Source organism: Gorilla gorilla, chromosome 4 (genome assembly GCF_029281585.2).
Source record: "Gorilla gorilla gorilla isolate KB3781 chromosome 4, NHGRI_mGorGor1-v2.1_pri, whole genome shotgun sequence".
Lineage (NCBI taxonomy): Eukaryota > Metazoa > Chordata > Mammalia > Primates > Hominidae > Gorilla > Gorilla gorilla.
The window spans coordinates 65533441-65559988 of record NC_073228.2 but is presented as its reverse complement, the minus strand read 5'-3'; the positions used below and the strand labels follow the sequence as shown (position 1 = coordinate 65559988).

General features: G+C 49.2%; 1 protein-coding gene across 2 annotated transcripts in view; it reads left to right on the top strand.

Moving 5' to 3' along the window:
* KSR1 (kinase suppressor of ras 1) overlaps positions 1-26548 on the top strand; it is a 169988-nt gene that overhangs the window by 80126 nt on the left and 63314 nt on the right. For both annotated transcript variants that reach the window (XM_055388698.2, XM_055388699.2), the window contains exon 2: positions 14056-14196. In XM_055388698.2, the coding sequence (XP_055244673.1) occupies positions 14056-14196 (141 nt within the window). The remainder of the gene's footprint in view (positions 1-14055; positions 14197-26548) is intronic.

Sequence of the window (26548 nt, the reverse complement as noted above, 5' to 3'; positions counted from 1 at the left end):
TCCAGAATGAGGATCGTTCAGAAATGCAAATCTGATCATGTTTTTCCCTTCGCTTCCCACCCCACGCCTGCAAGATTGAGTGCAGATGCCTGAGTGTGGCATTCCAGGACCTTCTGGAACTTTGTAGGACCTGCATGAACTGGTCCTGGTCCCTGACTGAAACAAAAAAAAGTGGCACCAGCCATTGATCTGGAGGGTCTAAGAAGGCTCTGCTCATGCACCTGACCCTGGGTGGGGACCATTCCATCAGGGGCAGGCCCAGGGCCACTCATTATGGTCTCTTCATCACAGTAGTCAGGACTCTAGGAGACTCTGTACTCTGTTGGACAAAGTAGCCACAGACCAACCCAGGTTCAAGGGGAGAGGAAATAGACCTCTAGATTGGAGGAGTGTCGTATACTTTGTGGCCGTCTTCAATCTGCTGTGGTTGTCTACACTCGTATGGTAGACTCAGATGATCCTGTGACTACCCAATGGGGAAGAAGAACCCTTATCACCCACTGCCAGGAGCGGGGGCTCCGCCACCTATTCTTTTTCTCTAGCAAATGCAAGATCCTACATAGCCTGCTTCACCCCCACCCTTACCTTGTGCACTCTGGGAAACTGAGTCATCATGTGTCTTCCTAAGTGCAGTGGTGCAGCTGGGGGTTGTATTCCCAAACACTCAGCATCAACTGAATCGGGGTAGAACAACAAGGATTCCATATCTCCAGCTCGTGGCAAATGTTTGTCTGTATTCCAGGTCTTATATAATAGACTCGAAGGTACTCTAAGGTACTGCATGTGGTTTACAGTATGCTAGGGTCCTTTTTCAAGGATATGTAACTCTCTCAGCCTCAGTTGCCTCAGCTGTAAAATGAGATTAATAATAGTACCTGGCTGGACGCAGTGGCTCACACCTGTAATCCCAGCACTTTGGGAGGCCAGGGCGGCAGATCGCCTGAGATCAGGAGTTCGAGACCAGCCTGGCCAACATGGTGAAACCCCATCTCTACTAAAAATATAAAAAATTAGCTGAGCGTGGTGGCGGGCACCTGTAATCGCAGCTACTTGGGAGGCTGAGGTGGGAGATCGCTTGAACCCGGGAGGCGGAGGTTGCAATGAGCCGAGATCAGGCCACTGCACCCCAGCCTGGGCAACAAGAACGAAACTCCATCTCAAATAAATAAACAAACAAACAAATAAAAATACCTATCGGGATTCCTGTAGGTATTAGGTGAGATAATATAGAATGTATAGCATGATGCCTAGTACCTAGGAATGCCCAGTTAAAAAGAATATATCCAGTTGTGGTTAAAACAGTCCTGGAATACAAAAAATAACTCAATGTGCATCAAAAACCTAAATAAAAAAGATACAACAATAAAACTTCTAGAACCCAGGAGAATATGTTTGTGAATGTGGGCTTGACAAATATCTCCTAGATAGGAAATAAAAAGCACAAACAAACAAAAAGATTGTTAAGTTGGACTTCATAAAAATTAGCTGCTCTTCGAGATTTAAGGACTTTTGGAAGAATGCTTTTGGATGGCATGTGGTTCAAAGAAGAATGAGGGATACCTTCTTTTTGCTGTTGTAGGTTTTCTGGAAGCCAGCAGGAAGCCTCAGCCTTAGAAACATTAGCGGTAGAAGGAGGTTTGGAATACTGCGGACTTAATAGAACTACTTTTGGTTGCAAGTAACAGAAAATGTGACTGGAATAGGCCATTATGTTTCTCCTACAATGAGTCTGGAGTTAGGTGGCACACATGTGCTGGTTTTGCAGCTGAACAGGGATACTGTCTCTGGTTTTCCAGGCAGCTCTTGCCATCCTTGTGGTTGCGAGATGGCCACTGCAGCTTGTCTGTTTTCAAAATGGGCAGGAGGTGTTGGGCAGCCCCAAGATCTGTCCCATGCTTTCCCAGCAGGTCCCCTAGCAAGCAAGTCCTCATGCCTCATTAGCCAAAACTGTCGCAGGTAACCAGCTTCAAGGGAAGCTGAAAGTGGGGACTGAATCATCATGATGGCTGTGCAGGGACCCCAATCCGGATCAATTATGTCACACTCACTGAAGCCAAGGCTCGTGGGTTGTGATGTGAAGACTGGGCTGCGAGCCACTGACTGAGACCAGTTCATCACTGGGCACAGTGCTACCCTGAACAAAACTGGGTCCTGTGGGCAAGGGAGAAGCTGGGAGCTGATATTAGGTGGAGATGAGCAGTCTGAGCATGGTGCTCCACAGGGTGTGGCGGTTCGGGCGCCCCTCATCCTTCTGGGGGAGTTCACAATGCATTCATTGATCCCTGGTGTCTGGGGCACTCATCTGTCATTGCCCCTTGCCCCTGTCCAGCCCTTTGTCCTTTTCTGTGATGGCCTGAGTTGCTAAGCCAACAGTCACGTCCCTGGAAAGAAAGCCCTCTATCTTTCCAGCATTGGGCACAGTCTCCTTCTCATAGTTGGTGCATATAGGTCAGAGTTTAAGGTGCCTTGCCTTCCTCATCCCTCCCTTCCAGAGTCTCCCTAGGGAACAGGCCTTAAGGCTAGGTAAGGGGTTTGGCCCATTGGCAGAAATCTACTTTTGCCATTAGGTGCAGCCTCTGCCTTTTTCACTAGGCCCCTGCTTGGTAATTCACACCCAGGTGCCTTTCAGTTTGCAATGTCAGGAATACTCCAGGATTACCTGTTGTGATTGAGGGGTTGAGCTGAGGGGGTAAACTAGTTCGTGGCTGTGCCCTGTGGGCCTGGTGACCTTCAGACAAACACATGGAGTGTGTGTTTGAACTGGGACACAGGCCGTGTTGATGAAGTATCTGGTTTGTGAGCAACACCACACCTGTGGCTCCTGACACCTGGGCCAGCACTTCCCTCAGCCTCCCAGCAGAAGCACCGAGCAGCAGGGCTGCTGTGTCATGGACGCTTAGACCTGCTGTCTGTTGCTTTGCCTTTCCTAGCCCTCGGTCAGGTGTCTGTGCGGACACATCTGTTCCCCCAACTTGTGTGGGTTCCTGAAAATTATGGACCCCTGCCGCTTACGACCATTGTCCTTGGAGTCCAACGGTGCCGGGCATTGGGAAGAGGTTTGGTTGTTGAATGACTGGATGATGGTCAGAAGTCCTTTGTTGCCGTTATTCAATTGCTTCAGGCACAGGGGAGTTAGGGGGTAAAGTGGGTGTCTTTCTTTCTCATGATTTAGTCCTGTTGGTCCCCACAGCCCCTAAGGACTGCTGGTACTAACAACACATGAGATATTGGGGGGTTACATCAATTGAGGCAGGAAGGAAAACTTGAAAGGCAGATCAAGACAGATCATTTACTGACTTTTCAAATAATTGCTTTCTGAAGAGCAGTGTTTTGACTCACCTTGGCTTTGCAGGTGGGAGCTGTATTAGGCTGTTAGGTCAGGGAAATGCCTTCCTCTTCGGTTCTGCTGCATCTCACAACCTCCGTGGCGCATAAAATGGCCTAGCAGTTGTTGCTGAGAAAACTCGGGCCCTTGGCCATTCACTCTGGCCCAGCTCCAGCTCTGCATTTCCCAGGAAGCATCATGGGTGCTTTTAAACCATAGTTGACCTCATAGTCTTCTTTCCCTGACTGCTCATGCTTAGTACTGGAGCAGTGGGAACAGGTGATTTATGTGATTTATCTAAGGTGGGTGCTTAGTTGCACAGAGGAGCTAACTCATCAGTGCTTCCGTACAGGGTCTCCTGCACCCACTGCTGCACCAGCCAAAGGCAGTCAGTCATACTCTTAGACAAGTGAGCTCATTTTGTCTCAGCCTGGGGTTGAATCTCCCATCTACAGTCTGTTGTCAGGTCCTCAGACTTTGCATTCCCAGTGGAGCTTAGGGAAGGGCAGGAGGCCCTGAGTTCCCAGCTGTGGCCGTTCTCACCCCTGGCCTCCTTGGGAACATCTCCACTTGTGGTCTGGGTTAGACTTGTTTGTTTGTGTTTGAAGTTCCCCGACTCCGAGTTTGACGTCAAGGCAGGATTGCTGGTGGGAGGCTTGGCGGGGAGGTTGTCTCTACACAAATGTAAAAGCCTGGCAGCTTCCCCAGGAGAGTGCGGGTACGGGCCGGGCCGGGAGAGGGCTGGCTGTTGCGAAATGCCCAGCTCAAGGATTGAGGTCACTTGTACTTTCTCCTCTCCTTGCCCCACTTTCCCTGTGTGCCTCTCGTGCTCTGTCCCATGCCCATGAATGTCAGCCCCCGTGGGCGCCCTTGAGGGCTGGGCAGTGCTGGGAGCCAAGGGCTGCCTCTGGTGCCCTCGGAGCTGGGTGCTATGGTCGCTGCGTGCCTGTGCGTGGAACTGTCAGCTGCATCACAACCTCCAGAGGCCTCCTTACATTCTCAGAAATCATTTTGCAACAAGTTGGCCATGGCAGCCAGGCTAGACTGCTTAGCTGGCTGGGTTGGTGGGAAGTCCCCAGAAATGCACTCCAGCTTTGGGAAGGAAGTGGAAGATGTAAGGGGAGCTTCCCCGAGGCATGGACAGAACGGGTCAATAGTGGAGGAGGAGCAGCAGCTTCAGGGACCACTGGAGTGAAGGCTGGAGTAAGTTGCCAGGGCTTTGGTGGCATCCTGAAGTTCGGGATGGTATAGTCAGGGACTTGGCAGGAGCAAAGACTGCTGTGGGCACCACGTAAGAGTCTGGTGCTGCCTACTGAGGAGAAAGGAGTCAGGGTCTTGTGGGTGCTGGTGAGCTGGAAGCTGGTCCACAACTGCACCTGCCACAGGAGGACTAAATAAAACAAGAGGCAAGTGATGGACGAATGGAGTGGCTGTCCAGTTGTTTCGTGTCACTGTGTAAAGCATACTAGGATCTTCTTAAAAGGGATGGCCTCAGGTTATAGGCAGCATGATGGCTAGTTTTAATGAATTTAATGCTGGCTTAGAGCCAGGGGTGGGGTACAGCCCAGAGGGTAGGTTATTGCAAGTCAGGACCAGAGGTGGTGGCCCAGTTGGGTGGCTGCATACATTTAGAGGGTGTGGGCAAGCCTGTGGCTCTTATTCACAGGATTCACTGCCTGGAACAGTCTAGGCGTGGCTGGATTTTGGGCTTTGGATCGCGAAAGAGGTAGACCCTGCCCACTGCCATCCTGCTTGTACCAGTCAAGACAGCTTAGGGTGTGGGTTGCAGGAGTCATTATTTTGAGAGGTGCATAGAGAGCATTAGATTGAGGTTAGAATCCCTTTTTTAACCACAGGATTCAAGAAAGTTACAAAGGCTGGTGCCTTGGTTTCTTCATTGTAAGATGGGAATGATGAAGTACACCTTTAAGTCTTGTGGGTTTCACATGAGAGGTTTCATGATTTGTGAGTGATGGCAAAGGATGAGCAGTGACTTGTCATTTGGCTGAGTCTGGACTCGATGGCAGGCATGCAGGTGAGCATCCCTGAGCCAGTGAGTGAGCCCAGTGTGCTGTCCAGCACCCACATCCCAATGTAGCTTTGTTTTTCTTTACTCAATGTTGAATACACAGTACATCCCATCAGAAGTCTGGAAGGGTCTGTAGTATTTTCAGTTACACATGACTGTATTTTGTGGAGGGAATGATGTGCTTTAGGGACATTGCCAGCTTTGGGTTTGTGTGTGAAGATTGGGACATCAGTCACCCTTGTGCTATCAGGGATCTACTCTAATTCCTAGCCTCTGGAATTTTCACTGACAATCCAGGTGGAGGAAGTGATATGGTACCATACATAAGGAAAAGATTGTTAACACTACTAGGTTGACAAATGAGTACTGACATGATTCTGTAACTGAGGGAGCCTGCTACTATACATGGGAAACTGGTGTCCATGTTAGCCTGTGCCTTGGATTCATTTACTCATTTATATGTTAACATCTGTGACATCTGTCACAACAGATTTAACCCCCTGCCCTGCTTCTGAGACATGAAGATCTGGGCCACTGAGAGGGTCCTGTGGCAGCCAACGACCAAAGTCAGGGTTAGGGTGACAACCTATAATAGGCCTTGGCATCTGGCTGCTAACATAGCCAAGATCATGGGTTTGAGAGTTGCCCACAGAAGAGATCTCCCCATCTCAGGCTCTGCAATTTTAGGGTGGAGCTGACTTTGTTTGCAAAGTCAGTCGTCTGGAAAGAGGTGTTTTTTGCAAAGGTGCAAAAAAGCCTGGGTGGGGTATAATCCAAATGGCACCTGCCAAAAGTCTTCATGCTCCTCCTTTTCGAGGTCATTCTGCAGGCTGAGCAGGAGTAACACTAACAGAGTTCTATTTAGTGAGCACTTTATATGTTCTGGACATTGGACTAAACACTTTGCATACATGAGTCTGCAGCAAATTCTCAGCAGTGCTATGGGGCATGTATTATATTTTCTCTGCTTTACAGAGAAGGAGACTAAGATGATATGATCTAGATCCTGCCACACAGCTGATGTGTGATGGTGCGAGGGATAGAGCCTCCTGGCTGCCAAACCCAAGCTTCTCACAGAGGGGATGGGACCACTGACTAATGGTAGGCATGGCCTCTGACCAGTCAGAACAGGTGCTGGTGGTAAACAGGAGGCGTGGGTCATCTGCCTGTCACTGCTGCACTTCCAGCCAGTCCAGCACAATGGCTGGCCTGTCCCTGTCCACACACCCTGTGGAAGCCCGTGGGAGCTCTCTGTCTAGACTGCCATTTTAGCTGGTGCTAAATGGTCTTGCTTTTAGAGGCAAGGCAGCTATTGCTCCAGCTCCACTGTGGCAGCCTCCAAGGGATGGTTGGTTCTGTGGCCACAGAGGAACCCAGCCTCCCAAATCAGACTGGCCCATGGGTAGGTTGCCTGGGACAGCCATGACACACCATGGAGGATGGGCCCAGGACCCATGCTATGGGGCACCAGCTATGGAGAGGCAGGTTGGGGCGCAGTGTAAAGGAAGGATGACAAGGAAGGGACCTGCAGGGTAGGGGTGTGAGGCCTCCATGTTCCTGGGGATCCCTGCAGTTCTGGGGGCTGTGTCCTTTACCTGAAGAAGTCTCTTTCCTCAGTGGCACGTGCTTCTCCTTGGCACAGTATCTGCTCAACCAGGCCCGTGCTCTCCAGGGATGTCTGACAAGCCTCAACACCATCCAAGTGATACTTGTGGAGCCTCCATTTGGGAGGCCTGTGCCAGAGTCATACCAGAGCAGCTGGGGTGGCAGATGACACTGAGGCTGATCAGGGTGCCAGGTTACGGGTGCAGATGTTCCTTTGGGCAAGTGGAGCCGATGTCATTTCATTCCCGTCACATCCTCTGGTGCTGAGGTTGGAGGTGAGCACTCAAAGGAGGATAGGATTGGGTTCCCTGGAGTCAGCTGGGTGGGTACAGGTCTTGGCCCTCTCGCGTTTAGAAGAAATATATCTGATGCGTGGGTTCCTCCAGCATTGTCCTGAAGTCAAGACCAGATTTCAGGGTCTTCCTTAGTCCCATCTCTGACACGGGCAGATTCCAACCCATATCTTCTGTATTGCCTAGGGAGGTAATAAGAGAGAACCTGTCGGCTTCGCCTGAGAAGAACACCACCCACGTCCGCTGCCGCCGCAAGAGTGTTTTCTGTGTTCCACACATTTTGCTGAGCATTTTGCATTCATATTTTTCTCATGTAAGCCTTCACAACAGCCTTTTGAGGTAGATCAACCCCATTTTACAGGTAGGAAAAGTGAGGCTCACTGGTTAGATCCCATGGCTATGTTCACCCAAGGGAGTGGTGTCAAGGGACTTTAGGGCTAGAGATGTCCTTCATGGAGCCACACTGACTCCTAGGTATGGCTGGAATAACCAGTGGTAGAATAATAGGACCCGTGGTGTGTTTTTTGCTTGTTCCAAGCACTTTGTATACGGCAACTCACTTGGCCTCAACCTCCATAAAATGATACTCTTTTTATAGGTGGTAAGACTGAAGCTGAGCCAAGGGGGATTTCCCCAAGACCTTTGATTTTAGATGTTAGAGCTGGGACTAGAGCTGAGCTCCTTCAGCCCCAGATACTTAGTGAGCGCCTGCTGTAGTATCGGTAGCACCCACCAACTGTTTGTGGCTGACCTGATACTATTCTCTTTCTGTAAGTCAGACTCTGGTCAGGGCTGGGGTGGGCCCACAGTACATTCTTGAAGCAAAAGAATATTGGGGCGTGAGAGATGTTGGTTCCAGCCCAGGGCCTCCCCTGTGGCCAGAGACGTAATGACTCTTTCCTTCTTGCTGCTGGTCCCATCCCTGAAACCCCAGGTGCTTGTCTATTCCGGAAAATTTATATCTTGCGGTTTTGTGGTTAAGAGAAAATGACGCTACCAATGAAAGGTCCCCTTTTAGGCCCCCAGGGCTGGGCTAGCAGGCCCCACTGTGGTTTGTCTGGGAAAGTAGCCCCTTGGCACTTCTGTGACTGCAACCAACTTTCCAAGAAGTGAGAGCAGCTTCATTTCACTCTGACGGGAGTGGCTGCCTGCAGGCCACCTCCATCCTTTGTCAACCAGAGAAGTTTTGCTCCATCAGCAGAACCCAAATCTGTAGAGGTTGTTTCTTAACAAGTTCTGGGAGATAGCAGCTGCCAGGACACCAGACCTGCCAGTAGCTGGGTCGTGCTGCACTGCATGTCTTCCCTTTTCCTTGTCTCAGGCACAGCTAGCCAGGTTTATGGGTTATCTGGGTGCAAAGAAGAATCACATCAAGTTCTGCACAGTCCTACCCATGGGCCTGCTTTGGGCTGTCTAGCGGGGATCTCTACCGGCCTTTAAAAAAAGAAACCGCTTGCTCCTCTTCTAGGGAAGCTGCCCTGGCTTTTGAGATGTTCAGACCCCTGTCTCATCACTTGCCCAGTTGGTGTTTGTTTTTCGCTGCCATTTGATAAACTTTGTGTGCCTATCTGGCACAATGTATTGTGTTTGTGTGTTCATCCTTTCAACAAAGGTTTTAAAATAGCAAACCAGGCCAGGTGTGGTGGCTCATGCCTTTAATCCCAGCACTTTGGGACGCTAACACAAGAGGATCACTTGAGCCTAGGAGTTAAGAGACCAGCCTGGGCAGCATGGCAAGACCCCATCTCTATTATGAAAAAAGAGAAAAAGCAGCCCATGTGCTGGGTGCTGTGCTGGCTCCTGAGGTCTGCTGGTGACCAAGAACACCAGCTGGACCCCCACCTCCCAGAGTTTCCAGCCTGAAGAGGGAAGCAGACAAGCGTGAAAAATCAGAACTGCAATATGTGATCTGGGCAGGGGGCTGGAGGGCTTGAGGAAGGCTTCCTGGAGGAAGTGGTGTCTGAGCTGATCCTTGTAGGCGGAGAGTCGCTGGGAAGAGCTTGCTTAGCAGGGGACCGAGTGCCTCAAAGCTGAAAAGGGCAGGCAGGTTGTGGGGAGGCTGGACTGGGGAAGGCCCAAACGCTGGCTCAGGCTAAGGCCAGGTGGGCTCATCTCGATGTTGGCCTGTGGTGGCGAAAGTCTTGTGCAAATGGCATATGTTAGGAATCACTCCCAGAGGCAGGACCCTTGAAGGCCATGTGCCAGTGACAGAAGGGCTCTAGTGCTGCTGCTTTTAGTGCCAGCAGCCTGACCTCTCCAGTTAATGTGGAAAAGAGTGGTTTTGAGTGTGCACAGCTGTTTGATTTATAGTCCTGTCTCTGGTCAGCCCTTTGAAGTGGTGGTTTCAGAGCCGCGTGGAATGGAGGGAAGGGCTGGCTGTGAGAAACATGGGGATAAGAACCACACATTTTCTTCCTCTGGCACTCCTGAGCATATGTTTTATGCCAGGTGCTGTAGTAGGAACTGGGGATATGAGGGAAATACGGTCCCTGCCCTGATGTGTAATTATAGGGGGATCTAACCTAGTCTTTTGGAGGTCTCCATGCTGTAGTTGAATATGAGCTAGGTATCATCATTCCTGTTTACAGGTGGGTGAACTGAGACCAGAAAAATTAATTATCTTCCTTGGGGCAGTGCAGCCTAGTATATGGTGGATTTGAACCCACTTGTGTTCAACTCAGAAGGCTGGGAGCTCGTGTCTATTGGGGGAGACCGAGGCAGAAGCTGTTAACTGTAGTATGATAGTAACTCCATGATCAGGGCTCTGAAAGAGTCACACACAACACACCAGGAAGGGAAGAGGCGGACTCTGACTTGGCCTGGGTAGGAAACTCCAGCAGGTATTGGAGGAATAGCTGCTGGGTGAGTGTGTGCCTGGTGGGCAGGGCCAGGGGCTATGGAACGGAGCTGGGGGGCTGGGGGAAGTTGGGGCCCTGGTTTTGGAATTTGCCTCTGGTCTCACTGGGCGGGATGGATCAGAGTGGGGTAAGCCAGGATAGGGCACATGAGTGCATCCTCTTAGACCTGTAGGATAAAAGCTCACTCGTGTGTCTACGGTTGTGAGCTTCATGCTCTGTAGGTGCTCCCCAGGGCTTAGGTTCCATAATAGGACAGCAAGTAGATTCAGAGTCGTGAACCTCAGCAGTGTGTTTGATTAGCAGGGTCTGCTCTGGGCACCTGAGGGGCATGGGGTGCAGGAATGTCAGGGGATCAGCCTCTGGGTCTGTGGTTTCATCAGACATAAAAACTGTACAGTTGAGAGTGTGGAATTATTTTGATTCTGACTCAGCGCTCCCTCTCCAGCAGTTGTCTGCACTTGCCACTGAGCCCCTAGTACCCTGAAGGGAGCAGGGGCCATGGGAGGGGGTAAGTAACCCCAAGGGGGTTGAATCTGGCTCTGTCAGATTGTTGGTGAGCCTGGGGCCAAACTAGTTTTCTGGGGGAAATTTCAAAAACGCTGATGTGGCAGCAGTGGTTTCATTATTATGGGTCTCATTTCATGCTCACATCTCTCTAGCCACAGGAGTTCTTGACCTGGCATCTGTGGATAGAATTCAGGGGGTCCATCCATGAACGTAGATGGGGAAGAAAATTGCACTTTTATTTTCATTAACCTTAACTGGAATTTAGCATGTCATTCCACTTGGTTGTAGGCAATGAGGCACAGTTATCTTAACAAACACCTGTGACTCCGTCACCAGTAGGAATCACAGTTGTGGAGCTATCTGAAAAAGCAGTTTCCACTTGTCACAACTTTAAAGTTATGGCAGTTATTAGATGCACTGTTGGATGTTTAATACTTTAATAAAGAAGCTTTTATGACTCTATCACAGGTGTTTTTTTTGTTTTTGTTTTTTTTTTTTTTTGAGACAGAGTCTTGCTCTGTCACCCAGGCTGAAGTGCAGTCAGACAAGGGATACTCAGCCTGTATCTCAATATATTTTTCTTTTTTTTCTTTTTATTTGAGACGATCACCAAGGCTGGCAGGCTGGGGTGCGGTGGCATGATCTTGGCTTCCTGCAACCTCTGCCTCCTGGGTTCAAGTGATTCTCCTGCCTCAGCCTCCCGAGTAGCTGGGATTACCGGCATGTGCCACCACGCCTGGCTAATTCTTGTATTTTTAGTAGAGACAGCATTTCACCATATTGACCAGGCTGGTCTCGAACCTCTGATTTTAAGTGATCCACCTGCCTTGGCGTCCCAAAGTGCTGGGATTACAGGCGTGAGCCACCATGACTGGCTGTCTATCACAGTTTTCAGTAATTTGATAAATGTGTTTAAATAGAATTGATTTCCTTTGTAATTCTAAGTGTGTCGTTTTATACATTACAAAGTATTGTTCTGTCCAGGTGCGATGGCTCACGCCTGTAATCCCAGGACTTTGAGAGGCTGAGGTGGGAGGATTGCTTGAGCCCAGGAGTTCAAGACCAGCCTAGGCAACATAGTGAGAGACCCCATCTCAAAAAAAAAAAAAAAAAAAAAAAGATAAAGATAAAAAAAGAAATAAATGAAAGTATTGTTCTTTGAAAGAGATCATGGGCCTCCCTAGACTTCCAAAAGGGTCTATGGCCCCAAACTGGTTATAAGCTTTTATTCTAATTGAAAATTTGGAGCCTTTCTAGATATTTGAAATTAAAAGTTATTAATTCATGATTTTTTTCTTTGTAAAATATTGTGACTCTGTTAACAAGAGTCCTTGCTCTTTAGAAAAATGTACTAAGGTCCTGGTGCAGTGATCCTAAGTGTTTTGTTTTATACTCAGATCAAGTGATCTGCCCACCTTAGCCTCCAAAAGTGCTGGCTCATGCCTGTAATCCCAACACTTTGGGAGGCGGAAGTGGGCAGATCATCTGAGGTCAGAAGTTGGAGACCAGCCTGTCCAACATGGCGAAAACCTGTCTCTACTAAAAATACAAAAATTAGCCCTTTATGGTGGCATGCGCCTATAGTTTCAACTACTTGGGAGGCTGAGGCACAAGAATCACTTAAACCCAGGAGGCGGAGGTTGCAGTGAGCCAAGATCGTGCCACTGCACCCCAGCCTGCCAGCCTTGGTGACCATCTCAAAAAAAAAAGAAAAATATAGTGAGATACAGGCTGAGTATCCCTTGTTTGAAATGCTTGAGGTCCAAAGTGTTTTGGATTTTGGATTTTTTAGAATTCTGGAATATTTGTATTATACTTAATGGCTAAGCATCCCAAACCCAAAAGTTCAAAATCCAAAATGCTCCAGTGAGCATTTCTTTGGAGCATCATGTCAGTGCTCAAAATGTTTTAGATTTTGGAGAGGTTCAGATTCTGGGTCTTTGGAAGCGTTTCGGATTTTGGGTTTTTGGATTCGAAATGCACAACCTATATTTACAGATAAAAGGAAAAGGAATGAATTAACACCAAAACCATGAGGGACAGCAGGGTTGAGAAGTGTCTCCAGAAGACAGGTTCCTGTAAGAGACTGTGAAGGTGGTACTTATTTTGGGGGGACACTTGGAAGTCACCATTAGGAGGCCACCAGAGTCTTAGCAACATTTCAGGAGCTCTCCCTGGGTCCCTGGGTCACTTGGCCATAGCCAAGCCAGGCAGCTCCCTGGTCTTCTGGCAGTGAGCTCGTTTCCATCTGTCGAGCCTAACTGGCCTCTGTTGGGAATGCGAGTCCCTTATTTTTCATCAGTCCTGGGCCATGCCCTCCTTGTGCTTCTCTGTATCCCGTGTTCCCCAGTCCAATGCTGGGCACCCAGCCAGAGCCCAGTGTTTGTCGGGTTTACCCAAGTCAGGCTGTCCTTGTGTAAGGTTATCTTATTTGAAGTTTTAGCCATTTGCAAGTCTTTTGAAAGCTTTGGACAATAACTCTAGAAAATACACAGACTTGCATATCTGAAATTTGCATACATTTCGGGGTGTGGATCCCTGAAAGCCTACTGGGAATCCGAGTCCAGGACCCTGGCCAATACTGCTGCTGCTCAGTGGTCATGGCTACACTTGTGGTGCTCACCATGTGCCAAATGCGTCATTTCTTCCGTCTCTCTGAGAGTCAGCTTCTATTATCCCCATTTTTCTGGAGGACAAGATGGAGACCTTTGACAAGATGGAGACTTTTACAGGGGGTTAAGTAACTTGTCCAAGGTCACAGAGCTAGGGTGTGACTGAGCCCTTGGATCCCAACCCAGGCAGTTGGATTCTTCGCTGGAAGCATCCTAGGTGGGAGGTTACCCATTCTCCCCAAACCAGCAGATCTTCCATATTAGCAATTACCAACTCCCTGACCCCACCCTGGCAGGAAAGCCTTCTTTTTTTCCCGAGACAGGGTCTTCTTCTGTCACCCGGGCTGGAGTACGGCGGTGTGATGATGGCTCACTGCAGCCTTGACCTCCTGGGCTCAAGCGATCCTCCCACCTTAGCCTCCCAAGTAGCTAGGACTACAGGCATGTGCCACCATGCTTGGCTAATTATTGTATTTCTGGTAGAGACAGGGTTTTGCCATGTTGGCCAGGCTGGTAGGAAGGCTGCCTTATATTTAACCCAGCTCTCTGTTCTGACCAGTGTTGCCCATGACACTCATGTCCTGAGGTGGGCAGTGTCAGCCACCTTGCGTAGGGCAGGGGGCTCATGGGTGGCCACCAGCCTCTGCCTGTTCTCCCAGACCCTTCTCCACCTTTTCCCCTCCCCTGCAAACAGCAGAGAGGAGAGCCAGCCCCTTCCCTCATCACATTGCTTGTGTCTGCCTGAGCTCCTCTGTAGTGTGCTTGGGCCTGCCATATGGTTGGGCTGCAGATGAACACAGGCTTTTCTTTTTTGGACTTTCTGCAGGCGAAGCTGGTCCGTTACATTTGTAAGCAGAGGCAGTGCAAGCTGAGCGTGGCTCCCGGTGAGAGGACCCCAGAGCTCAACAGCTACCCCCGCTTCAGCGACTGGCTGTACACTTTCAACGTGAGGCCGGAGGTGGTGCAGGTATGCAAGCTGGGTCTCAGCATAGGGATAGGCATGAGGGGCCAAGCAGAGGGAACACACACAAACCCGAGGGCTAGCTTCCCCGTGGCTAAGACTAAGGGTTGATGCTCTCTAGTCTTGAGAAGGAGGATGGGGAGGGACAGCAGCGCCAGGAGGGATCCAGGGTACATGTGGCTCCAACAAGTGCCCTGGATGCTATTGCCTGATGAACTAGAGCAGCCCCACGCTGGGCATTGATTTGTTCATCATACTTACAACAGCCAACATATCTGGAAGCATTGGCTGTGTGGCAGACACTGTGTTAAATGTTTCTGTGTTTTGTAAGATAGATAATCTCACTTCTCATGAACTCCTATAAGGAAATTACTATCATTGTTACCATTTTATACTCGAGGAAATTAAAGCACAGAATGGTTAAGTAAGTTGTTTAAAATCACACAGCTAGTAAATGATAGCTTGGAATTTGGAAATAAGAGTCTGAATTTAGTTTAATCTTCTGACTGCTACAATATGCTGTCTTCCTTCCATTGTTCTCTCTTCCTGTCTGTGCAGCCTACCCACCTGCCAGCCAGCCAACTAACCAACCAGCATACTCGGAGTGTGTACTGTGCCAGGTGCCAGGGGTGCAGGTCAGCTCTCATGGAGTGCGGATTAGTCCTACTTGGCAGGCATGGTTCACCCAGTCAGATCTCATAAATCCCCTACTTCTATCCTAAAATTAAATATTGGCTTTTGCTGCTGTGTAAAAAGTAGCATGAATTCATTATATATAGATACTTTGTAAACAGAGAAGGAAAGAAATCACATACATACTCCTAACACTCAGAAAATCTATGATCATTAAGGTCTTTTTTTTTTCCTTCCTCTCCCCAGTATGGAAATCTTTTAAAAATTTCTATCTGGACTGTGCTGTAAGATAGTCACAAGCCTCATGATTATCAAGCACTTAGAACATGGCTAGTCCAAATTAAAATGTGCTATAACTTCTTCCCTTGCTCTTACCTGTGTGGGCAAGGCCCTGTGGCTCTCCCCCAAGGCACACTGCAGACCCGCCTGCCTCTCTTCCTCCCTACCTCCAGCACCACGGTCCAGGCCGCTGTCACCTCCTGCAGAATCTCTGCAGTGGCACCTCGCCCCTTGCATTCCATTTTCCACCCAGCAGCCAGGGTGCTAACCTAGAAAGGTGACTTAGATCCCATCCTTTTTCAGTGCTTCCTGTTTCCTTCAGGATAAACGCCAGATGCCTTCCTTGATCTGGCCTCTCTCGCCTCTGTTTGCTCACCTTCTCCTTTGCTCGGTAGACTCTAACCTTTGCACTTGCTCCCCACTTCCCTGGAGTGCTCTGCCCATGACTCATCCCGTGAATATTTTTCTGGTGTTGAGTGTTGTCACCGCCTCCAGGCAGTCGTCCCTGGTGATGTGATCTAAAGATCATCCCCTGCCCATCATTCTCGCCTGCGCACCTGAGTTTATTTTCTCAATGACACTGACCACTTTCTGGAGTGATCTAACCGATTTGTTGTCTGTGGTCTGTCTGCTCCCCCTGGGATGCGAGCACCGTGAGACACGGCCTTGCTGTTTGGGTTTGTTTGCCACAAAATCCCCATTGAGTGTTGGGCCCAATATGGCAGTTGCTTGGTTGTGACAGATATAAAAATAAATACCTATTTATTTACTGAATAAGTAGATTTCATCATGACATGGTAGATGTCTCCAATAGCCCAGAGTTTGGCCCCAAGTGGGTGGTGACACAGGTTACTCTTAGCTCTGGCTTTCAGTTAAGTCCTGCAAGAGAGGCCAGTGTAGGGATCATAGCCCCAAAGAACCCCCTTCCCAGCTATGCCTGCTGCCATGAGTCACCTCCATGAGTCACCTGCCATGAGCCCTGGGAGAGTTGGTGCCCCCAGGGGAGATGGCCCTCTCCAGGAAGGCTAGGGCAAGTGACCCAAAGATTTCTTAGATGCAGTAGCACTCCCCTCTTCCCATGCCAACGTCCTTTTCATTCATGAAGGGCTTGTGCTGCCAGGAGCCTGAGCAGCCCTTTCCTGGGAGGCCTCTGCTGTCTGGTTATTGAGCTGCACTGGTGGCCACAGTGGGGTCCTGGGGCCCCTGAGAGCCTCTGGGTTATTTTGCCTCAAAGTTGACACATAGCACATCTGGCATGTCATGATGGGTACACTGATGTGTTGTTTAATTATCCCAACACCCTACTTAATAGAGACCATTTTCCCCACCTCACAGTTGAGGAAGCTAGCACTCAGTGGGTATAGAAACTCACCAGGGTCCTAGAGCCACAGAGGAGTAGAGCTGGGTGCCCCTCCACACCTGACTGAGTCCTCCGTCTCAACCACTTCTCTCTCCTTCTTCTTGGAATGCCTGGATTCAGGCACCTGGCCAAGCCGTTTCACCTTCCAAAGCTTCAGTCTCCTCCTTTTGTGAAATGGGAATAACCCATGTGCTGCTTGCTGGCACAGGCAGTTGTGAAAGTCAAGTGCGGGGGTGGAGGAGGAAAAATTAACAATTTCCCACCTCTCTCTTACCCTCAGCTGCTGTTAATCCCAGGTGAGAGCCAGACCCAGCAGAGGCAGCTAGAGAGGCCTGCACACACGGCAGCTCTCAACAGCCTCCTGGGGAGTGAAGGAAGGCTGGGAATGGCTGACTAGAGGCAGTTTTCTGAATCAAGAGAGATAGCGGGAGTCAGCCCAGAGCTTAGGACAGAGAGGGCGGCACACCAGCCTGACAGAGCTGGGCCAAGTGTCCTCCTTCCGTCCCCCCAATTGGTACCAAGGGTGTCCTCACAAGCAGGGCCAGGAGGAAGTGAGGCTGGAGTGGATGGGGAGCAGGAGGGCAGACTGGGCTGCAGGAGCCTGCTGGAGGTACCTGGGCCTGGCAGCTTTCTTCCTGGGCTTTAAGAACCACAAGGAACCATTAGCTGCTGTCATTCCATCTTCCCCAGACTCTCCAGAAACCCCTTCTCAAGATTTCTCTTTTTCTTCCTCCCAAATCTCATGTCAGTTCCTGGGCTATAGCCAGAGTATTCTAAAGCCTAGAAAGAAAAGGCTATTTCCTTTAGTAAACCCAGCTTCAGCTCCTACAGACTGGGGAGAGGGCTACCTTGGTTCAGTTCTACCTCTGAGAGTTTCTCCTTGTACATGTGTGGAACCCTAGTGATGGGGGAACCCTGAGTTAGAGCAGCTCTCCAGGGCTTCAGCTGCAAGGGCTGGCCCCAGGGGTGTGGGTCTATTTTATTCTGTTTCTTAACCCAGACAGTTCTTTGGACTCTGACTCGATACCCACTGCTGCCCCTGACCCCTACCCTGGCCCTGATGGATTCTGTGTGCTTTCAGTGGGAATTGGCTCTGTAAGTTCTGCCCATCAAAAATAGGTGCAGTATTCAGAAGCCAAAGTTCCAAACCCATGTCTGTCATGCATTAAAAACCCGTGTCTGTCAGAGAATCTTTTGACTTCTTAACCCATTTATGCCGGAGGTTGCAGTTTTTTGAATTTTTGCAGTCAGACCTTGGCAATGACCTTGAGCAGTAGGATATAAATAACTCCCATGTGCTTAGCATTCCAACAATGGAACACTAGGCATACGTGGGTTGTCATCTAAAACAGGGGACCCATCCCCCAGGCCACTGACAGGTACCGGTCCACTTGGCCTCTTAGGAACTGGGCCACACAGCAGGAGGAACGTGTTTACAGTTGCTCCCCATTGCTCACATTACTGCCTGAGTTCCGCCAGCTGTCAGATCAGCAGCAGCATTAGATTCTCACAGGAGCACAAACCCTGTTGTGAACTGCACATGCGAGGGATCTAGGTTATGTGCTCCTTGTGAGAATCTAATGCCTGATGATCTGTCACCATCTCCCATCACCCCCAGATTGGACTGTCTAGTTGCAGGAAAACAAGCTCAGGGCTCTCACTGATTCTACATTATGGTGAGTTGTATAATTATTTCATTATATATTACAATGTAATAGAATAAAGTGCATGATAAATGTAATGCACTTTAATCCTCTGGAAACCATCCCCCGCTCCCTGTCCCTGGAAAAATTATCTTCCATGAAACCAGTTCCTGGTGCCAAAAAGGTTGGGGACCACTGTTCTAAACCATTGTTTATTTTCTTAAATAAACTTTTTACTTCGGAATAATTTTAGATTTACAGAAAAGTTGCAGGGATGTACAGAGAGTTCTCGTATGTACCCCTCACCCAGTTTCCCCATCATTAACGTTGTCGTGACCACAGTGCCTTTGTCAAAACTGAGGAAATGACACTGGTATATTACAATGAACGCAACTCCAGACTATATAGGTTTCACCAGTTTTTCCTTTACTGTCCTCTCTCTTTTCTAGGATCAATCCAGGGCACCGCATGGTTTACATTATTTTGATTTATCATGTCTCCCCAGTTTCCTCTGCTCTGTGACAGTTTCTCAGTCTTGCCTTAATTTCATGACGTTGACACTACTTTGTTTTTTGGAAGTGAGCCCTCCCTTAGGATTGGGGGGTATGGGGGGTAGGTGGGTTAAGCTCCATCTCCTCTGGGGGTATATCTACACAGATTATTTGGAACTTTTCTGTAGGAAACAGTTGTCTTTTCTCCTCCATTTATTTATTCATTCAGTCATTTATATCAGTATAGGCTCATGTCTTTTTCTTTTACACATTGGGCTCTAATCCAATACTACATGATTTATTTTGTTTCTCAAGTTCTTCCAGCTTTGGCCATTGGGAGTTCTTGCAGGTTTGTTCCTGCATCCTGTGACATGCCCCATCCTTCAGTTTTGTTTGGCGTGTGTGTGTGTAGCACTTCCGTGTGTAGCACTTCCTTTGCTTTCTGACACTACAGTATGCTTCAGCCCCCTCTGTTTTTTACTAACCCCACTTCTAGAATCAGTTATTTCCCCAGGGAGCCTGGTGAGTTATTCACTCTGCTTTGTTTTGATTTTATTATTTTTATTTTTTAAAACTGTGATGAAATACGTATAACGTAATTTACCATTTTAATCATTTCTAAGTTTACAGTTCAATGACATTAAATACATTCACACTGTTTTGTGACTGTCACCACTAGAACGTTTTCATCTTCTCAAATGAACCATTGGTTTTATTAGAAGAGATGTGTTTATTGTAGGGGGTAAAATGAAACAAAGGAGATAAAGTGAAAAAAAATTGCTGCATCCCATTTCCCTGAAGCCTGCTCATCTTTCTGAACATTTTCTAGCCCTCACATTCCTCTGCATGTTGTCTCTTTTGTACACATGAGATCAGGCCAGACATTTGGTTCAGGAACCTGCTCTTTCCCCTTAAAGACCTGTATTTCCATGGTTACAAACACTGCTACCAAGAACATCTTTGTGCACCTGTGTATTTCTACAGGGAAAAAAACCTAGAAGTGAACTTGCTAGGCTGGATTTTAATGAATGTTGCCAAAGTGTCTTTTAAAATACAATAAAAGCAGTCTTTTTCTTCAACGGTTATTTATTTATTTATATATTTTGAGACAGGGTCTCGCTCTGTTGCCCAGGCTGGAGTGCAGTGAAGCGATCCTGGCTTATTGCAGCCTCAATGTCCTGGGCTCAAGCGATCCTCCCGCCTCACTTCCCAAGTAGCTGGGACTGCAGATGTGCGCACCAGTGCACCTGGCTATATATATATTTTAATTTTTTTGTAGACACAGGATCTCTCTATGTTGCCCAGGCTGATCTTGAACTCCTGGGCTCAAGTGATCCTCCTGCCTCAGCCTCCCAAAGTCCTGGAATTACAGACATGAGCCACCGTGCCTGGCCTGCTCAACTTTTTAATGAGACTCTCATTCCAGGTGTACCTGGACCAGACAGTAAACTGCACATATACCTTTTCTAAACTTGTACTTGGCTGGGCGGTAGTTAAGACACCCAGCTCATCCCTGTTCCTGTCCCTGTATGTTTCCTAAGAAATTGCGTAGGGCCATGCCCACAGAAGAAGACTCAGAGTCAGAGGAGGGAACAGGGTCCCTGGGTGTGTTGAATGGTCAGTGTGGTGCAGGGCCCAGATTCCAGCCTGCCCTAGTCCTGCCTCAGGAATCCCTCTAGGGTGCCCAGGCCTTCATGGGTTGGTGTGGCCTCTGCTATGTCCAGACTGGCCTGGTGCCTTGGAGGCTAGAAGCAAAATTGTATTTTCTCCCTGGCTGTCCTGACTTAGTGCCTTAGCCCTCCTGTTGTTTAGGAAACTTGAGAGCCCCCAGAGGGCCAACAGGACAGCTTGGCTCACACGGAGGGGGAGGAGTGCCAAGGTCCTGCCAGTGCCCCCATGGGACAGCCCGATCCAGGTCTGCGGGGAAAGGGACTTCCCTTTGTCAAGCTTCGGGAGGGACCTAAAACCCAACAAGATCTCCAGAAACCTGGCCCAGGGGGTGGGGATAGGTCCTTGGGGATTTCTGTGGGGCAGCTGGTCTGGCTTGGAGGATATTAGAGCTAGACCCCTCTCTGCCTGACCCTGAAGTTTGGCCTGGAAAGAAGTCTCCTCCAAGGTAGCTCAGACTGCAGAGATTGGCACCCTGAAGGAATGGTTCCCTGTACGTGTGAGAGAGGTTGGACCAAAAGACACCACCAGCATCAGGAGGAGTCCTGGGGGGATAGCGGAGGCCAGAAAGTCATGGCATCTGTCCCCTCTTTCCAGGCAAGAATTAGACATAGCACGCTCACTTGGCTGCTGGTGCCCACTGGGGTGGGCACTGCAGGGAGGTAACCCTGCCTCCCAGAACCACTGTCCAGTGGAAGCAGGATGGACCTGCATGGCCGTGGCCGTGGTTGACCCAGGCAGGACCTGAGATCCTATGGGTATCTAGAATGGGCCTATCTGCCTTTTACACAATGTGAGATCTTGGGCAAGTGACTTCATCTCTCTGGGCCTCAGTTTATCCATATGAGAAATGACAGATTAAGTGACCTTTTAAGTCCTTTCCTCAGATGGCTGCTGCTTCTGGACAGTAAAGAAGCCTAGAGTAGAAGGAGTTCTGTCAGGTGAGTTGGTTCGGAGAGACGATGTGGAGTGGCACCTTCCCCTGAACCCTCCAGATGGTGGCTTTGCCTTGCCTCTCAGATGTGTCTGCCCTCCTGTAAGTTGTATACCATGCTCTCTTCAAGGTATTTCATCATGTGCTTTTCCCACTGGCTCCTATGTAATGTTTGTGTGCAGCAGTTGGAGCTCTGCCGCACAGATCATGGGGCGATGTTTTTACTCCTGTATTCTGTGCCCCCGAGTCAGGCTTTTCTTCCATGGATTTTGGGCAAAGCTTCCTTGTGTGTCTTCACCCATTTTTTTTCCTTTAGCCCACACAAGATGTGATCAGCTATCCATTGTTACTGAGAGATGGGAGTTTTAAATTTTTCAACACCAAGCAAGTACAGAAGTGTTAGAAAGCAAGCAAAGGCCCTCCTCTTCCACTTCGCGGGGGTAACACCTTGTTAACAGGTCGGTGGGTGCACCTGCCAGACCTCTTCACGCACTTTACAGTCACTTAAAATGACGTGCAAATTTACTCCCTTCTCTCTTTTTTTTTTTTTTTTGTTTGCTGAAATGGGATCATATGACAGATATCATTTTGCAGGTTTGCAGTCTTAACGTCATCTGTGTTATCCATAAAAATTCATGTTATCCTTCTTTAACAGTAAAGTAGTAAGAGATACAGTTTCATCAAGGTATGATATGAATGCCTGTGTCTGAGGGATACCCACCTGCTCACATACATGTGCACACAGTGACATCAGGCAACTTGGTGGTTCAGGTGACTCAGCACCTGAACGAAGATGAGATCCCATGCCCAGAAGAGGCCAGGTGCCCAGCTGTAACGCCTGGCACATGGAGGCCCTGGCAAATACTTACTGGGTGAAGGAATGTACCAAAGTCACTGCAGGATAGAGGTCAGGGATGCCAGACTTGAAAACAGGACTCTTTCAATATTTGTCTGTCTGTCTGTCTGTCTGTCTGTCTGTTTTTTCCTTTTTTTTTTTTTTTTTTTTTTTTGCTTTGGAAGGGAACAAAATCCGTGAAGTCTGTCTGTTTCCTTTTGCTAACCTGATAGTGCTGAAGGACCCCAGCATCTGTGCAGTCAGTGCCTGAAGATGATCTGCCCAGGGCTGCCCCCTGAGGCTTCCTGGGGGAACTTTGTGTGGTGGGATTTGTCCCTTCAGTCGCTTTGAGTTCTCTGCTGACCTTGACTCTTCATGGCTTCATGACTAGGACTTTGATTTTTCCCTTAGGAAAACACATACATGGATCGTTTGTGTGTGCAGCCGTCTGTGTGTGTAATCTCCTCCTTCCTTTTCCATATTGCTTTCCTAAGGGCCATCCCTGCAGGGTTATCTAAATACCATTTCAGCTTTTGTTTTTTGGTTGGATAGTGTTTGCGGTCTTAAAGTTTCCAGGAAATAATGCTTTTTCTACTAGAGGAAGAGAGAGGATAGACATGGATGTGGTCACACAGTACGGCAGCTGCATTTCCAGGTTCCTGGTGTGGCTGAGGTGGCCCTGCGTGGGTTTCTTTCTGTTCCCACCTGAGTCAGATGCCAGCCCTCTGTGGCTCCGAGCCTGCTGCGGCGCTGCATGCCTGACCTTTGGTTCCTCGTCTCTTCCCTGTCTGTAGATGTTGGAGACAGAACTTGGGCAATGCCTGCATGTGTTTGCCCAACCATTAGATCTTCATCTAGAGCAGCGCTGTTCAAAACGTTCTGTATTGTCCATTCAGTGTGGCAGCCCTTAGCCATATGTGGCTTGGGGACACTTGAAATGTGTATAGTGCAGCTGAGAAACTGAAATTCGCGTTTTGTTTTATCGTAATGAATTTTAATTTGAATAGACATCTGGCTATGACTGCATTGACCAGGGCCCTGTGGTGAGAGCTGGGATGCTGAAGACACTTTCCTCTGCCCCAGGAGCACACAGACTGAGGTGAAACAGGAAGTGAGAGCCCCAGATGCCCTGATGGCTCCGGGATGGGATCTGTTGGAGCCAGCAGGCCAACTCATCCTGGGTAGTCAGGGAAAGACGGATGTCCGGGAAGGCAAGAGCACACCAGGCGGAGGGAAGAATATCTGCAGAGACCCTGAGGATGAGGAAATCAGAGCGCTTGTGAAGCGCGTGAGGAGGAGTCTGTGAGGAGGCTGGCAGGGAGCCGGGGTGGATTCCTGCAGCTCTCCCTGTGTGCACTGTAGGGGTTGGGGCTCCTCTTGGGGGATATTGGAAGTGTGTGTGAGAGAGGGGGAGGAATTCCAAATGAACATTAGAATTGTTTAAAGGAAAATAAAACTAGCAAGAAGGCTGCATTCACATGGGGATGGGCTGAGAGTGACGGGGTGAGGAGCGCTGCCTCCCACGTGGCTGGAGGGTGGAAGGGCCGGGGATAGGAAACGAGATGGGAGGGAGCTCAGAGGCGGGGCCCTGCCCCGCTCCCGGTCATTTGGATTTGCACACTATGGCCGTTTCAAGCTGCCCCCTGTCCCACAAGTTACATCTAAAAGTCTCAGCTTCATATTCTGGCAGCAGCTGGGGAAATGATTTCAGAGCCTGCTGGCATGGAGCCATTTTTTTTTTTCTTTAGCAATTTCCCGGTTGGAAGTTGTTGAAAGGAAGTGGCAAGCGCTGCCTGAACAGTTCTAGCTGGGAGAGGTGGGTGCTGCAGAGTCTGGGATTCCAGGGTGAAAGCCACAGGTTCCCCTGAATAAGCTCTTACTGCTGGTGGTTCCTGAACTGAAGATGCAGGCGGATCTGGTAAGGGGATTTTTGTTGTGATCCTGACTGGACATGTTTCTCTTTCCCCTCTCCTCTATCCTTGCGTTCCTGTGTTTAAGATGAGGCCTTCTCCCAGAGATGGGGGACAAAGCTGCCTGACTCCTGCCACCATTTTGGTTTCCCAGTGGCTGGGGGTGGCCGGAGCTCTGTGTGGACACCAGGAATGTAGGCTGTATGAGGCAGTAGGATGTGTGAGACCTAACCAGGAAAGCGAACCCGCATTTGGCTCCTGGGGTGCAGCTTGAGTCGGCATGACTATGGCCCTCATTCCTAGCCTCTCCTTCCCACCCCTCCTCCTGTCGGCCCCATACTCTCTCTTTGAGAGCCAGAGGCCCAGCTGTTCTTACAACCTTGCTCTTTGGCAACTGGGAGCCTCCCCAGGAAGCAGCACACACCCTCACCCAGCCTCCTGGAGGGATCTGTGCCAATGTGTCAGCCCAGCAGCACAGGGCTGCCTTGGTACCAGCCCAGTGGGGGCTGGGCCACACAGCTCTCCACTTAGGATGGGGAAATGGCAGCAAGTGGTGGACTGGCATGCCTGTATCACCTGGCCAGTCAGGAGAGGAGCTGAAGTTGGAGCATGGAAGGAAGGGGCAAGCTACAAGGCCAGCATTGTATAGATGTCATCCTGTTTCATCCTTATCCCTGGGACAGGAGACAGGGAGATCTGATGATCCCCTGCAAGCTGATGGCAGGATGAAGATTCAAACCCAGGTCCTTGTACTTCCTTCTCATACACAATTTTGTCATCTAATATCTTACCCAGAATAGCATAGTTCTGGGGCTACTGTATGATATGTAGTTGTGTAAATGAATTGACTGCCTGCCTTTGTGTGTGTGCACGTGTGTCTCTCTCTTCCCCCCTCATTTCTTCTTTCCTTTACATTCACTCGTTACTCATATCACCCATTGATCACTTACCTTTTACCTGGTACCTTGATTAATTATCACAGAGGATTAATTGATGAGCAAAATAGTCTGTCCTGGATGCTTACAGCTAGTGTGATGCACACGTCTGCAAATAACTAGGGTGCGTAGCTGACTGCTGGCCCCAAGGAGCGGGGAAGGGATGAAGCATGGTCAGGTACAGAGCTGAGGTCCTACTTCCATTCAGTTATTTATTCACTCACTGAGTGTGTGTTTAGCACCTGTTGTGTGCTCGGCACTGTTCTAGCCACTGAACATGAGTTCCTGTCCTTCTGGAACTGGCAGACATCACTTTCTCCAATAGATGAAGTCATTAATTTTTCTGATCTTGAGCCAAAGGTACCCACTTTTCAGGGTGGGGGTTCCCCTGGTTTCATGAAATCTGAAAAATCATGAGCATGAATGTCCTGCTTAGTCCTGTACTGCTTGGTGTTTGTTTGTTTGTCTGTTGTTTGTTTGTGGCAGGGTCTCGCTCTGTCACCCAGGCTGGAGTACAGTGACGCAATCTTGGCTCACTGCAACCTCCACCTCCCAGGTTCAAGTGATTCTTGTGCCTCAGCCTCCTGAGTAGCTGAGACCACAGGAACATGCCACCATACCCGGCTAATTTTTGTATTTTTAGTAGAGACGGGTTTTTTCCATGTTGGCCAGGCTAGTCTTGAACTCTAGTCCTCAAGTGATCTGCCGGCCGTGGCCTCCCAAAGTGCTGGGATTACAGGCGTGAGCCACCAGGCCCGGCCTCGCTTGGTGTTTTTGATCAATCCTTTGGATTTCTGGGCTGCCCAGTCCAGTGAAAACTGACTAGACTAGAAGCACCATGTTGGCAGGGACCTGGCTATTTCATTCACAGCTCTATCCCCAGTGCCTGGCATGTGGTGGGTTTTCTTGTTGAGTGATTGGATTCAAATAACATTATCCAAAGAATTTTGGTCTCTTGGCCCAAGGCATCTCAGGAGCTCTCACCTGGGCCAGTGAAGGTTGCGTTACCAGGATCTCTGGGGAGGGTGAAGACGAAGTGGCTGCCGGTGGCCTGCTGAATCCCAGGGCTCCGAAACTGCCTCAGGCTTCTATCGGCCACAGAACTTGAGCAGGACTGTGTGCCTATAGCCCTGCCATGAGATGGCTTTGGTGTAGTGTGTGCCTGAGCCCGCTCTGGGGACTACCTGGCTCCTGAGTGGTCAGCTTGTGTGTGTTCCCTCCTCCTCCTAGGACCACCTCAAAGGCAAGATTGCTCTAGAACGGATCTGACTATGGCCAGATATCATTGGGAAACATTTATGTCAACACTGCACTGTTTTAAATATTATAAAGCAGCAATCTCTTATTACCCTTCTTTTAAAAAAATAGCACATAAATTTCAGTGGCCCCTGCTCCTAGCTATGTACCTTTGGGGGAGGCCACAGGATGGGGAAACAAAATTGTTTGAGTGTCACCTCTGGAAGTAAATGGCCTTGGAGGCAGACAAAATTTTGACAAAATTCTTCCTTTGCCACTTGCCAGCATTGTGACCTTGGACAGGTCCCTTGACTTCTCTGAGCCTGCTTACTGTCTTAGCTGCTCTTGCTGGAAACCTGGGAGTCGTTTCCGACTCATTGTGCTTCCTCAATGCCCACATGGAATCAGCTAGCAAATCCTACTGGCTCTATGTC